Source organism: Ammospiza nelsoni, chromosome 24 (genome assembly GCF_027579445.1).
Source record: "Ammospiza nelsoni isolate bAmmNel1 chromosome 24, bAmmNel1.pri, whole genome shotgun sequence".
NCBI classification, from domain to species: domain Eukaryota; kingdom Metazoa; phylum Chordata; class Aves; order Passeriformes; family Passerellidae; genus Ammospiza; species Ammospiza nelsoni.
Window position 1 is genome coordinate 4,463,872 of NC_080656.1, and position 15,779 is coordinate 4,479,650.

The following is a 15,779-nucleotide window of genomic DNA, read 5'->3' on the forward strand; positions in this document are numbered from 1 at the left end:
GACTTTCTAGGATTCATTAATAAGTCAGGTCAGTTTGGAAATGAAGGGCTGAGTGAAGTCCCTGCAGGCCCAAAAAAGCCCCATTCTGTAGCCAGTGAATGACAAAGAATTTGCAGCCACCTGCACTGCTTTACTGGATGCTTTACTGAGTTTCATTTGGCTGGAAACTCCAAAAGGAACTGAATAAAATAAAATAAAAATCCACCCCCAGCCCTCTGTCTGTGCAGAGATGTGCCAGCAGTGATGGGAAGAGCTGAGCTGGAGCTGGAGGCAGCAAACATTAAAACATTAACTGCACTGCAAACACAGAGATGGGACAGGATGGCACTGCCCAGGTGAGGGAACTGCTCCCTGAGGAATGGGGACACAAGGGTCACTCCCTGTGGTGACATCTCCCTGTGGTGACATCTCCTCATTCCACACAAACAAATCCTCCATGGAAACTTCCAGCAAACACTGCTGGGGAAAGGGACAGGGCAGAGAACACAAAACCTGAGGAATGTTGAGTCTTGGACAGCACAGAAAATAGAGAGATGGCACAAGGGACAGAAAACAGGGAGCAGAGGTGGCACAAAAATCAGGGAGTAGAGATGGCACAAGGAACAGAAAATGGAGCAGAAATGGCACAATGAACAGAAAACAGGGAGAGAGATGGCACAAGGGACAGAGGAAAGGGAGCAGAGATGGCACAAGGCACAGAAAAGAGAGAGCAGAGATGGCACAGGAACAGAAATTGGAGCAGAAATGGCACAATGAACAGAAAACAGGGAGAGAGATGGCACAGGGCACAGAAAACGGAGCAGAGGTAGCACGAGGAACAGAGGAGAAGGGGAAGGAAAAGCTCATCCAATTTTCATGACTGATGGGCTTTCTGTAGTTTACATTGCTTCTGGAAAACTGCTGGAATAAACAGAACAGGATCTGGGAGAGTTTAGACCCCACTGACAGCAGGGCTGGTGTGAAAAACCAGCAAAGAAAGTCCAACAGCATCTCCTCTGAACCCATTCTCAGATTTTCCATCTTTTTCTCCTTTTAAAAGTGATTGAAAAGCAGAGGAAGATGCTTCAAAGTAATCACTGGGATCTGGGCTGGAAAATGGATCTACGTTCATCATCACAGGAGCTGGCACTAAATGTTTACTGCTAATTTAGTGCCTCTACAAGCCAGCAACTGGTAATCCACACATTGAAAGTGATGGAAAACCTGACAGGATAAAAAGCACCTAAAAGGCAGGGAGTTAACACTGCTCCAGAAATAATCTGATGAAATGGTTACTGGGAGTTCAAAGATGATTGTGCTGATTTAAAGAGAAAAGGGGGGGAAATTTGACAGGATTTAAAGCATCTGAAGGGCAGGGAGTTAACACTGCTCCAGAAATAATCTGATGAAATGGTTACTGGGAGAGTTAACCATCATGAAATGGTTACTGGGAATTCAAAGATGATTGTGTTGATTTACAGAGAAAAGGGCTCTTCAACACTCTGCTCACACGTCAGGCCTGGATTTCTGCATTAAACTCCATTCTCATGATTGCTGCTGCTCACCTGCCACCCCTGGAAAGGTTTTCCTGATGTTCTCCCCAAAATAAGGCAGAATTCCCCGTTGCCTTTACAGGAATTTTTTTTTTGTTTTACTCTTTCCAGCAGCTGAGTCTCCCCTGTGGCACCCACGAGGTCTCCAAGAACAGACAGAGCCCTCTGAGCCCAGCCAGGGCTGGTTCCTTATCAGCCTTGTGATGTCTGGGTACTCTCCAGAAGCTCAAGAGCTGCTCAGAGTTCCCCACAAAGGCCCTTTAGAGCCTCACAATCCACGTCAGATCCTCCCAGCTCCTCCTGCACAGGCTTTCCCTGCATTCCCCTAAAGGAAAACTCTGTCCCCTCCCCTTTGCCTGTCTCCTCACGGGCATTTTGGGGTTATTTTTGAGGCTCTGAGCTCCTGCCAGGCTGAGGGCTGCCTGGCAAATTTGTGTGCTGAATTTATGTGCAGAAAATTTGTTGGCAGAGCTGCAGGATCAGGGCTCCTGTCCCACTCCCTGCAATCCTCAGGGCAGACTTTGCTCCCCCAAACACAGGTGGGAAGGGCTGGGCTCTATTCATCTGCCCACACTGGCTGGGACAGCAAATATTCCTGATATTCCAATATTTAGGAACACCTAAAAGAGACAATTGGTGTCTTTTCACTGCTCAGTTAAAGGAAGAAGAAAAATATTCAGGCAATCCTGAGTGCAGACTTTGCTCTCCCAAACACAGGGGGGAAAGTGTGGGCTCTATTCAGCTGTGGGCTCTATTCAGTGTGGGATCTATTGACCTGCCCACACTGGCTGGGACAGCAAATATTCCTGATATTCTAATATTTAGGAACACCTAAAAGAGTCAATTGGTGTCTTTTCACTGCTCAGTTAAAGGAAGAAGAAAAATATTCAGGCATGTGAGAGATAAAATAAAAGAATTCAGAGCAAGGCAGACCTTGGGATGTAAATGCCAAAGTGAAAACTTCATGGGTTTAAATCTCACCTCTTCCCTGCTGTCAGCTGAGTTTTCTCTAACTTTTCAAGTTCACCTTATTCATTCTCTTTTCCAGAGCATCCTCTGGATTCTCCTGGTGCTGAATTAAAATCAAACCTTGCTGTGGAGCAGCAGAAATGCTGCAGGATATTCAGACACAAACTCCAATTTGGGAACAGGGAGTAGAAGGGTTCACAGCCCAAGTGAGGCAGAATGAGGCAGGAAAACCAAGGCAGAATTGCCAGGCTCAGAATGTCAGGCTCAGTGACACCAAAATGGGGCCCTTTGCCCAAAACCCAGAGAAAATAAGGAGAGAAGGAGAGAGATTTTATCCCTGGCAGCAAAATATCCCCAGTTTGTCTCTCATTTTAATGGCATCTGCTGGATGGCGAGTGGCTTCTCCCAAGTGTGGAGTTACTGACACCCCCCAGACAGAGCAGCTCCTCCCTTGGGGTCCCCAGGGAAGCCAAACACAAATTTCCACCTCTCAGAGCCCCTCGGGGGTACAGGGTAAGTGCATCTCTGTTGCAGCAAACAAAACCACAAAGGAAAATTAGCTTTAAGGACTCAGGTCTATTTTATGAATTGTTTTAAAAGTAATAAATGAATTAACAATAATTCACCACACAGACACACAACCCAAAGCAGACACTACAATGGTTAAACCACAACTGACCAACAGATTTTCCCCCCTAAAAACCACAATATTTCCAAACCAAAATCTCCACGTACACAATTCCTCACTAAAGGCTTGAGAAGCACCTCAGGGATTTTTCCTTTGCCCTGAGCTTCTGCTCTTCCACCACAAGGACAAGAACACAAAGCAACCCCCAAAACTCTTGAGTGCATTTATTCCCAAACAATAAATATTCTCACTCTCACAGAGCACCTGCACCAGTTTTTATGTGTCCTCTGCAAAGCCAAGCAGAGAAAGCACAACCAGAGAGAGGGGCAGCTCTGCCAGACCAACCCATGAGCTCATTTCAGCCCTTTCCTCCCACTTCTCCACAGGGCAGGGATGGCAATCCCAAAAAAAAGCACTGCTGGGATCCACAGAACACACAAGGCAGGAGAAGTTGGTGGCATTTAAGGAAAAAAAAACACAAAAAAATAGAGAAAAAGGAATCCAGGAGAGGGGAAAGGGAAGGTTCCAACTGGCAAAGAGGAATGCAGTGTTCCAGAGACAAAAAGACGAGTTAAAAGCAGCAAAAAAATGAAGAAAACTGGTGGTGCCCTGCAGATCTTTGAGGTCCATTTGTTCTTTTTGGGATTGTTTTTTGGGTTGGGTTTGCACAGTGCCTGGCACACAGAACGGTGTGGAGGGGTTTGTGTAAAATAAGAGTGGGGCAAAGGAAATTGTGAGATTTCATGAAGATGGAGATTCCACTGGTTCATTGCTAGAGCTGCCCTCAGAAGGGAGAGGAATGGAGGAACCAGAATGGTCCAAATGGCAGAAAAATCCCGCCTGGAAGGAGCTGCCAAACTCCATCAAGGAGATGCATTAGCAAATTTTTAACGGAAATAACACTGCCAAGTAGGACTGACTGACTCCCTGCACTCTGTGCCTCATCCATATTTTCACACTGCTGCTTTTATCTGGCCAGAATGTCTCTGCTAACTAGAAAATGGGTTTGTTTTGTTTTGTTTACAAAGGAAAATAACGGGGTGGGGTGGGGAAAACCACAAAAAAACGCAGCCAGTGCTTACTCTCCGGATGTACTGTCTCTCATGCTGAAAATATATGGAGGAAAAACAAGAGAACAGAAAGATAAGATAGAGAGGACATGAAAAACACAAGAGACCCACAGAAGCAGAGCACAGCAAAGCATCATGCAGCAGGGAATGGAGCTCAGCAGCTACAGGCAGAAGCAGTAAGAGCCAAAATCACCTCCAGCCTGGTGACAGAGCCAGGGTTTGGCAGCAGCCAGCTCAGACTGAGGCATCTGCTCACAGCCCTTATCTGCCACTCCTCCACCTCTTCTTGGTTTGTATTTTATTCTTTAAATAAAATCTTATTCTTTTCTTCGCTGCCTCTGGGGTCTCTTCCTGCGATGCTGCTCACACCCAGCAGGATCCTGACTCTGCCTCTCCACCTTGCCCAAATTCAGCCCAAATCCCACATTCTGCTGCCCCCGTCCTGCTCTGGAGGCTGCAGGAGGGCAGAAACTGTGGCTGCTGCATTTACCTATGGCTACTTCAGAGAGTACTTCTCCACCAGTTTGGCCCACCTTGCTTGGTTTGTATTTTATTCTTAAAATAAAATCTTTTTATTCTTTTATTCACTGTCTCTGTCCCTCTCTCACATTTGCCTATGGCTACTTCAGAGAGTACTTCTCCACAACTTTGGCCCACCCTGGTTTGTATTCTATTCTTAAAATAAAATCTTATTCTTTTATTCACTGTCTCTGTCCCTCTCTCACATTTGCCTGTGGCTACTTCAGAGGGTCCTTCTCCACAACTTTGGCCCACCCTGGTTTGTATTTTATTCTTAAAATAAAATCTTATTCTTTTCTTCGCTGCCTCTGGGGTCTCTTCCTGCGATGCTGCTCACACCCAGCAGGATCCTGACTCTGCCTCTCCACCTTGCCCAAATTCAGCCCAAATCCCACATTCTGCTGCCCCCATCCTGCTCTGGAGGCTGCAGGAGGGCAGGACTTGTGGCTGCCCGTGGGTGGCTGCTGCATTTGCCTGTGGTTACTGCAGAGGGTGGGGGCCCCACCGTGCAAAGGTGACACCGGCTTTGTGCCCCTCGTGCTGGCAGAAGGAAAAAACACCAAGGCAGAAGCAAAGGGTGGTTGGTGTTTCTCTGGGGTTGGTAGAAAATAATTCCTCTGTGGCCTCCAGACCACCCTGAGAGAGGCAAAGGGTTTGCAGGGTGGCAGCTGTGATGGTGTTCACAGGGGTCTGAGGATGAGGGAAGAGACGAGGATCTGACTCCATGTTTCAGAAGGCTTGATTTATTATTTTATGATATATATTATATTTAAACTATACTAAAAGAATAGAAGAAAGGATTTCATCAGAAGGCTGGCTAAGAATAGAAAAAGAAGAAATGATAACAAAGGTTTGTGGCTCAGGCTCTCTGTTCGAGCCAGCTGACTGTGATTGGCCATTAATTAGAAACAACCACATGAGACCAATCACAGATGCACCTGTTGCACTCCACAGCAGCAGATAACCATTGTTTACATTTTGTTCCTGAGGCCTGTCAGCTTCTCAGGAGGAAAAATCCTAAGGAAAGGATTTTTTCATAAAATGTGTTTGTGACAGCAGCTCTGTTTGTCACCACGTGTCACCACACCCTGCGCTGGGACACCAGAGCTGCAGGATGTGGGGAGCATCACCAGAGTGACCAAAAGGACAAAGCTTCTGCTCTCTGTCTCTGGCATCCCTTCCCTGCGGATGCCAGCCCTCCTTTGCCAGTGCTGAGCCATTTCCAGCTCCTCCTCCTGGAAATGGTCAGGGTGCCCCAGTGCCACTGCAAAGCCCCTTTGCACCTTCCCCCCTCCCACCCAGAGCCACCCAGGGACAAGAGAAACAGGAGTACTTACATTATACCAACTCTGGCTTTTCTGTAAGGACAAAATAAAAGAGAAGCATTAGTTAGCACAGAGATCTTAGGATCAAAAAGAAAGAGGGACAGAGAAAGCAGGTCCAATCTGGTTTGGATCATTAGTGAAGTGAAAGTGGGATTAAACAGGAGATTTCAATGGGTTTCACAGTGTGGTGTGACACAGTTATCCCCAGTTACAGGAGCAAGGGACAAGTCCAGCAGCAGGAGTCTGGAACAGGAGACAGTTCAGGCCAAGGTGTGCATGTCCACATGCACACACACACAGACATGCTGTCACCTTGTCTGCAACCAGCAGCGCCAGCCAGCAACAGAGGAGCTCATCATCATCATCATCACATCATCACCATCACAACACCATCATCATCATCATCATCACATCATCACCATCATCATTATCATCATCACCATCACCATCACAACACCATCATCATTATCATCATCACATCATCACCATCATCATTATCACCATCACCACATCATCATCATCATCATTATCATCACCACATCACCATCATCATCATCTCTTTGGGGTTTTCATTCTTCCATTGGCCCGCTGGTCAAACTCACATTGAGCCCTCCAAGCAGTGCCAAGGGCAAGGACACAGCTTTGCCCACAAAAGGCAAATGTCCCAAGGGTATTTTGAATTTTAAAAGGGACACACACACACACACACAGAGCCAGGAAAAGTGCTGTAGAAAATCGCTAGAGAAGCTAGGCAAGGAAAAAAAAAAGATAGATTTTTTTTTTCAGCATTTCAGCCACAGTGTTTTGCATCATCTGCACATGGGATTTTTTATTTTTTTCCCCCATCCTTATCATGGCGTTTCAGATGGTTGGAGAGGACAGGCCACACAGTCACATTGGAGCACACAAAAGAGCTGGCTCAGCTTGGAAAGCCACGCTTGGCAATTTCCAGCTGGAGGTGAGATTTATCTGCACAGGGAGAGGAAGGAATGAGCTTCCCACTGCAGCCAGGCTGGCTTTCCAAGGGCAGGACACTGAGCTCCTTCAGGACACAGGAATCCCCCTTTTTTGGGAGGATTTCCCTCATGGCAGTGAATCCTGGGGGCACCAGAGCCTTCCCCATGAGGGTGGGCAGCTCCAGCTGTGCTGTCCCCTCTCCCAAACCCTTCAGTGGACAACACACAAGAACAGCAGCAATATTTCACTGCCTTCCCTCCTCTGGAGCCATCTTGCTGCTGACCTTGGAGAATTTTCCAGGCTGGAATAGGAGGGGAAACGTTCTGTGCTGTGCCTGGCCACAGAGGAACCTCACTGAGAATTCCCTGGAATATTCATTCACAGGGACACAGGCACTGCCTGCCCACCAGGGACACACAGGGTGCTCTGCCACAGGGAAGAAGTGTTGATGAAATCAGAGTGGAACAGATTTCTGTGAAGAGACAAGGGCAGCTCTGTTCCCACCCTGGATCTGCCTGCTCCAAGCTCCCTGTGTGCCACAGAACCTCACTGCATCCCATTTCTGAAGCATCCATTGCAGAGCTCTCTCATGAAAAGCCCCACAGTCACACAGCACACAAGCTAAAATACAAAAATCTCACATTAAAAAGAGGAACACCCTCTTTTTTTTCCCCCAAAATCCTGGGGAAAGGAGATGAGCTGAGGGGCACGGCTCATATCCCATTCCAAGCAGAGGAATTTCCTCCTGCTTCCCACTCTTCTCCATACTTGGCCACACCTGATCCATTCATAAAGGACTGGGTTGAAGTCATCCCTCCCTGCAAGTAGGACGTGGAAAAAAAAAAAAAGCCTTATGCAACCCAGTCTGGACTAAAAACAGCAGCAGGGTAATTAATCTGAGCCATGCACACAGCACCTTGTCCTCAGGAGCACAGCCCCTGAGGTGGAGTTGATTTTCCTGCAGATTTGTTTTGCCATCTGTCTGCCCTAACGAGCAAAAGGCGTAACTCAGAAATTCCTGGGGAAAAAAAAAAACCTCATAATCGAACTATAATTGGCACACACAGAGCAGAGACACTGCTGCCACCCTGCCTGCTAAATCAGGGTGCCCATGCTGTGGTGCCAGCACAGCCCAACAGGATTTCAGTCCTCTCTGCTGCATTCATTGCAGGAACTATTTTATTTTTCTTTTCCCTCCTCAAATTTGAATTCCATTTTCCCTCAATCAAGGGTCTTCTATAAAGGAGCTCTGCAGGTTCTTTAAGCTCTTCCACACAAAAAAATTATACTGAGATCCATAATTATGGATGATTGCTGATTATACTGATACTCCATTATACTGATGTCCATAATTTTACCAACATCCTTAAATATACCAACACTCAAACCTCAGCTTTTCCTCCACCAAGACTTGTCCAAAATTTAAACAACCTCAGCCCTTAAATCTCTCCTTAAATCTCTCTTCTAATTTATCTTTTGTTTTTAAAACTCACTGAGAGGGAGATGCAAACTGTGAAAATCAACAGACAGTAAAATGGAGAGGGGGAGAGGAAAAAAGAATGAAAAAGGAAAAACATATTCTTACTTTGAGCAGGTTAAGTCTGTCATACTGGAAAAAGAAACCATACACATTAGAACTGAAAAGAGAAAACAAATCAGTAACAGGAGGAGGGGGCTGCACACAGAACAGACAGGGAGAAGATGGGACAGGTTTGCAGAGATGATGCTACAGGAGCACAGAGCAGAGCTCGTGGTTACAGGGGGGCTGTAACCAGGAAGAGCTTGGGAGGAATGTGAAAAATGGGATATTTTCTCTAAGCCTTTAATTACTGCCTCGAAATAGTCACGATTTAGTGACCTGACACCTGCATGCAGTGCTAGGGAAGGTCGCAGCTCTGCAGGGCACACAGGCATACTCCAAACTGCACCCTGAGCACCTCACACAGAGCTCCTGCCTCTCGCAGCACTGGCACGCCAGTGGAGCACTCCGGGGCTCAAAAACTCCTGTAGAGCACTCCCTCTGACAATCCCAGTGCTCAAAACTCCTGTAGAGCACTCCCTGTGACAATCCCAGTGCTTAAAATCTCCTGTAGAGCACTCCCTCTGACAATCCCAGTGCTCAAAATTCCTGGTGGAGCACGCCTTGTGACAATTCCAGTGTTTAAAACTCTTAGTAGAGCACTGCCTCTCACTATCCCATGGCTTAAAATCTCCTGCTGGAGCACTCCCTGTGACAATTCCAGAGTTCAAAACTCCTGGTGGAGAACTCCCTGTGACAATTCCAGTGTTTAAAACTCTTGCAGGAGCATCTCCTCTGCCAATTCCAGCATTTAAAATCCCTGATGGAGCATCTCTTCTGACAATTCCAGTGTTTAAAACTCCTGATGGATCACTCTCTGTGACAATTCTAGTGCTTAAAACTCCTGCTGGAGCACTCTCTCTGCTAATTCCAGTGCTCAAAAACTCCTGCTGGAGCACTCTCTGTGACAATTCCAGTACTTAAATCTCCTGGTGGAGCACTCCCTGTGACAATTCCATCATTTAAAGCTCCTGCTGGAGCACTCCAGTGTTTAAAACTCCTGGTGGAGCACTCCCTCTACCAATTCCAGTGCTCAAAAACTCCTGATAGATCATTCCCTGTGACAATTCCAGGGTTTAAAACCCCTGCAGGAGCACTCCCTGGGACAATTCCAGTGCTTAACACTGGTGGAAAACTGCAGTGCTTAAATCCCCCTGCTGGAGAACTCCCTGTGACAATTCCAGTGCTTAAATCCCCCTGCTGGAGCACCTCCTCTGCCAATTTCAGTGTTTAAAACTCCTGGTGGAGCACTGCAGAGCTTAAAACCCCTGCTGGAGCACTTCCTCTGACTATTCCAATGCTCAAAAACTCCTGCTGGAGCACTCCCTGTGACAATTTCAGTGTTTAAAACCCCTGATGGAGCATCTCCTCTGCAAATTCCAGTGTTTAAAACTCCTGGTGGACCATTCTCTATGCCAATTCCAGTGCTCAATACCCTTGGTGGAGCACTCCTTGTGATAATTCCAGTGTTTAAAACTCCTGGTGAATCACTCTGTGACAAATCTCGTGCTTAAAACTCCTGATGGAGCACTCAAGTGCTTAAAACTCCTGATGGAGCACCTCCTCTACAAATTCCAGTGTTTAAATCTCCTGGTGGAGCACTGCAGTGTTTAAATCTCCTGGTGGAGCACTCCCTGTGACAATTCCAGTGTTTAAAACCCTTGATGGAGCACTGCCTTTCACTATTCCAACATTTAAATCTCCTGCTGGAGCACTCCCTGTGACTATTCCAGTGCTCAAAACTCATGCTGCAGCACTCCAGCATTTAAATCTCCTGCTGGAGCACTTCCTGGGACAATTCCATCGTTTAAATCTCCTGCTGGAGCACTCCCTGTGACAATTCCAGCATTTGAATCTCCTGCTGGAGCACTCCCTGTGACAATTCCAGCATTTGAATCTCCTGCTGGAGCACTCCCTGTGACAATTCCAGCATTTGAATCTCCTGGTGGAGCACTCCCTCTGACGGCAGCGCTGCAGCACGACAGAACAGCACACACAAAAGAGGGCAGGGAGCTCAAGCAGCGATTGTACCGACACAGCAGCAAACTCATGGGCTCGAGCTGTTCCACCTCATTAGGCAGACAGGCTGGGAAAGCAAACCATCCTTCCTGCAGGAGATGGGTGGGGAGAGGAGAAGAGGCCAAGAAAGGAGAGTTTGGAATCTTTGCCCTCTATATTTTTGTTCCTAACCTCTCCCTGTGTGAGCAGACAACAGAATTGCCTGTGTGGGGAGGAGCAGGGGGTTTAATGCCTGAAAATTCTGTGTGGGGTGGAGCAGGGGGTTAATGCCTGAAAATTCTTCATTTGTGCCAGAGGACGCACAGAACAGGCTGCACACTCGATGATGCTCGTGGTTCCAACTCGAATATTCTGTGTGAGCAGGGCAGGAGGCTCTGGTGGGCTGCTGGGGTCCTGCCTGGGATCCCCTTCCCTCTGAACTCATCGGGGCTGCACTTCCCTCACTTTCTCCATCTGCCTCACACTGGTTGGGTTTTTCCCTCTCACAGAAGCAGGGGCTGGCTGCTGGCACCTCAGAGCACACACATTTTATAAACATCTCTCTGTCCAAGTTTCTTCCCACCAACCCCTGTCCCCAAACCTCTGCACCTGCAGCTCAGCACAGCCTGTCCTGCCCACACTCACCTGCCAGGACTCTGCTACTCCACACCTTGCACACCTCACCTTGAGGCTTTAGCCCCCCAGTGCTCCCCTGCACTTATCCCAGCTACAGAGACCAGGCACAAGACAATCTGTCTAAAATAAAACACACCAAGAAGCTCCCAGCAGACAGCAGCAAGTCATGCAAGGTCAGGCTGGTCACAAGGACCATGACCAAGGGATGACAGTGAGCCAGCACTGCTCTCTGAGAACTTGCCTAGAAGGAAACCTGAGGCATCCACTGGGGAAAGGCCAAGACAAGGATTCTGTGGATTTTTGTGAAGCCATTCTGTGGATTTTTGTGAAGCCATCCAAGCCATTCTGCTGCCACAAAGTGGAAATGCCACTTTCTCCAACAACACCCCACCTGTGTTTCTGATTTTTCCACTCTTCTGAGGGCAGTACAGAGGTGTGAGATCAAATCCCAAACGATCTTATCTCCAATTCAAGCACCCACAGAGGGATCTTCCACTTCTCACCTCTCAGAGCGAGCCCATGAATTCTCACAATTCATTTGGGACAGGTTCTGCTCTACCAGGTTCAAGCTGGGTTCACCTGAAATCACCGATCTTTAATATTTACATCACACAGCAGAGCTTGCCAGGGCAGTAAGCTGAGATCACTGGCCACAAAAATGCAATTTATCATGGAAAGCAGGGAAGAAGTCATGGAGAACAACTCTGGTTTCTGAAAGCACGGAACAACTCTTGTTTCTGAAATCATGGAAGGAGAAGGAAAGAGAAGGGAAGGTGGCTCTGTTCAGCTCCAGAGGATTTCTCCCTGGCAAAAACAGCAGCTCACTTCAAGGGAGAGGGGAAAGCAGAACTGAAAGGTTGAAATGGTTTGGGATGTGATAATGTTCATCACAGGGGTGTGATGAAGAGGCCAGTTCTCGGTCTGTGTGAGCAAACACAGAGATGCCAGTGATGCCAGTGAACCCAGCTTCCAGCTACAGGCACGGGGCTGAGCTCTTGCTGGCATTCTCCCAGGCACAGCAGGAGAATGCCTGGCTGGGGTCAGCACTCAGCACCACAGGGAGGGTTCCTGAGTGGTGAGACAGCTCTACAGTGGGGGACACGAGAGAAAAAAGAAGGCTTACTTTGGAGAGGCGCTTGTGTGACTTAATCGGAGAGAAAGCATGCAGGAATGAAAAGAGAGAAATTAGGGAGAAAAGAAAAAATTACCTGGCAGATCAAGAGAAGGAAAACCCACACACCCAACAGAGAGCACTGCACCCTCTTGGAAAACACCAGGAATGAATTAAAGTTCAGCTTAGCAGTCACTGTGTTGGTAAAATTCTCACTCCCATGATTTTAATTTTGAGGGCCAGGGTGACACAACTCCTCTCTGTGGTTCCCTGTCACTAAGATTTTCTAAGCTTTTTAACGTAGACATTCCTGTAGTGAACTTTCTCACACACTTTCTGTAAATAATTCATAGTTTTGCATTCTTTTATAGAAGAAGAGAAAGTTGATGGACTGTTAGTTTGACCAGTGTCATTGGAGAGGTGGCACTGTCACTCTCCCATCTACTGTCACTGTTAGAAAACTATAAATGTTAGAGTTGGAAAATAAACTTCTTTTTTCCTTCACCTTGAGAACAGCGGTGTGAGTTTGTGTTTTTTTGTGACCTATAGCAACAGCTCCCCTTCCCAAGGATCCCATTTCCCTGTGAGCACCCCCAGTGTGGCTCCAGGGTGCCCTGCATCCTCCTGCCTCCCACCCATGGCTTCCTTTGGGAACTCAGTGCTGGCAACCCCGTGCTGAGGGTGTCACCAGCACTGGGACGGGGTTTGTAGGTCACTGCATGCACAGGAAGCCAGGCTGACCTCAAGGGCAACCTCAGAACGCCAATGATTCAGCTTGAAAAACCCTTTTCCCCCCTCTTTTGAACTCACAGACTGCCCCAGAGTGGTGAGAGATGAGAATGTGGGCCACTGAGTGCTGTTCCCTCTGCTCAGTGGCCACGAAGGGCAGGGGATGAGGATTTCTGGTCGGTGACACAATCCAACAATAAATCAGGCAAAGATCAAACAATTCATTTTATACAAACCATCAGAGATCTGCCTGGGAAATTATTCAGGCTGAAACATCTCCCTTCAAAAATCTGGGCAAACACAAGTGCTCCTGACAGCTGACACATCACTGATCTTGGGTTATAATCAAAGGTTTATTTGGCACCCCAGGCTCTTGTGTGTGTTTTACCAGGTCCCACTGCTCACACAAAAACCTAGAGCCAAACCTGAAACACTCTTTCCCTACACAGTAAAGACAAAGCTGTTTCTAACACCATCCAAAGACACAAAACCTTCCTGGGAAAAATATCAGCGACCCTGGGCAAGCCAGCCATAACACTGCAGCCATGGGAGGAATGGGCAGAGGGTAGGAAAAGTGATTCTGTGCAATTTGAACTGATCTCAGAGGGCTTGGATAGGACTGGGAAAATTCACAGGCCCTTCACAAGGGAAACCTGATTGATTTCATGATCCAGGTGAAAAAAAAAGCAATTGCAACAGCTGATTTTCAAGGTGTGTGAAAACCCCTGGTGGAGGAGTTTTCCCACAGAACCTCCCAAGGAACAGGACCTCAAGAGAAAGGACCTAGAGAAAGGACCTTTCCTGGAGAGAAAGCTCCTAGAGAAAACAGGACCTAGAGAAAACAGGACCTAGAGAAAGGACCATTCCTAGAGAAAGGACCTACAGAAAGGACTTAGAGAAAACAGGACTTAGAGAGAAAGGACCTTTCCTGGAGAGAAAGGACTTAGAGAAAGGACTTAGAGAAAAGACCTAGAGAAAGACCTAGAGAAAACAGGACCTAGAGAAAGGACCTTTCCTCGAGAGAAAGGCCCCAGAGAAAACAGGACCTAGAGAAAAGACATTCCTAGAGAAAGGACCTAGAGAAAGCACCCTTCCTTTCTCAGCTTGAGAGAAAGGACCTAGAGAAAGGACCTTTCCTTGAGAGAAAGGACCTAGAGCAAACAGGACCTAGAGAAAGCTGTAGCCTCACAGCTGTGCTCAGCCTGACCCAGGTGAAGGACTCTGAGTTAGCAGAACCCTCAGAAACCCCACGTGTGAAGAGGGAGGGAACCAGCCAGAGAAGAAGGCGGCAGAGGACAAAGCCAGCGCGGCTGATCCCGGCACCGCGTCCCCGCGCTCAAGCTCACCTTGGAGTTCTTGGCCCCGCTGCGGCCTGACTGTGAGGAGCAGCTCCTCTGGACGCCCTGCTCCGGCGTGGACGGCGACTTGTCCGAGGAGTGGTCGGAGCCCTTCTCCACCATGGCGTCGCCCTGGGCGTCCTGCGGCGTGGGCGAGCGTGAGCGTTTGCGCAGGATCGGGGAGCAGGCGGGCGTGCTGCGGTTGGAGTTACTGGCGGTGCTGCGGGGAACAGGGAGGGCACGGAGCACGGTTAGAGCACGGCCACGCTGAAACAGCCCGGGCTGGGCAGCAGCCACAGCACAGAGCTGCTTCCTGAGCTGTCAGAGCAGCACTCCCCGCGGCCCCCGTGGGTTTAGGCACTTCTCCTTTAGCAGAGGAACTGCTGGCAGTGCCTTTCTCCGACCACCCTCCAACCCCTCAGAGCACAGAGCAGTGCCCACCAGAAGGAACGCGTTGGCTCCTGGAGTTTCAAACGATCTGAGCTTAGAAAAATCAAATGTGCACTGAAGAACGAGAGAAGTGTCAGCGTGTGCTCAATACAGCCCCGCTCTGCCCCTCCTTTGTTAGCGCAGCTCTCCTCAACAGGATGCACGAAAATGGGGTCACACCTTTCACAAAACACCCCATCAAAGAGCATCACAAACCCCTGGGCTCTGGGAGGGGAGTTGTGATGACATTCAATGCAGCATTTCCTGTGCAGAGCCATCCTTTCCCACACCAGTTAGAGCTGGGCATGGAAACGGTTTGCTGTGACCCAAAAGCGTTTGTGATTACAAAAAAATTAAAAATTGAGTTCCTTTTTCACAATGGGAAAAGCAAGGCCTTTCAGGGTTTTACAGAAATTATGAGGGGAATGGAACTTCTCATTCTCTTTCCTCTGCAAATGTCCCAGTAATGCACAAACTAACACAGAACAGGAAAACTCAGATTTCCTCACTGCTCCTTCTCTTTTGATGCCTCTCCTTCCTGCCAGACTCTTCAGAATCCCACACACTACTCCCATTTTTCCCTCCATCACTCATTTCCTTCAGGAGCCAAATCTATTTCTGACCAGGCCAGACATCCTCGAGGCTTTTCCAGCTGTGCTGCCCAAGCCAGCAGGTCACAGAGGAGCCTGGTGCAGGGATTGCATCTGTACAAACTTCTTCAGGAGCCTGATTTCTCATGAGCAACACCAAACACCTGACAGCACAGGCAGCAGGGAAAGGATGGAGGAATTACAGCTGCGAGGGACTGAATTAAAGAAGTTGTTAGACTCTTAAGGGCTATGATTAAAGCCAAACTGCACACAGCAATCACAATAACGCACAGCAATGTGCTCCAAATGGATCATTTCCTCCCTGAAAACCTAGAGGAGCTGAACACATGCCTGAGGTTTCATTAATTCC

General features: G+C 48.0%; 1 protein-coding gene across 1 annotated transcript in view; it reads right to left on the minus strand.

Annotated features, from left to right (window-relative positions):
• Positions 1-15,779, minus strand: part of GRAMD1B (GRAM domain containing 1B) — a 131,215-nt gene that overhangs the window by 33,403 nt on the left and 82,033 nt on the right. Inside the window, exons 3-4 of the mRNA XM_059488368.1 lie at positions 14,400-14,610; positions 6,056-6,076 (exon numbers count right to left, since the gene is read on the minus strand). Of these exons, the coding sequence (XP_059344351.1) occupies positions 6,056-6,076; positions 14,400-14,610 (232 nt within the window). The remainder of the gene's footprint in view (positions 1-6,055; positions 6,077-14,399; positions 14,611-15,779) is intronic.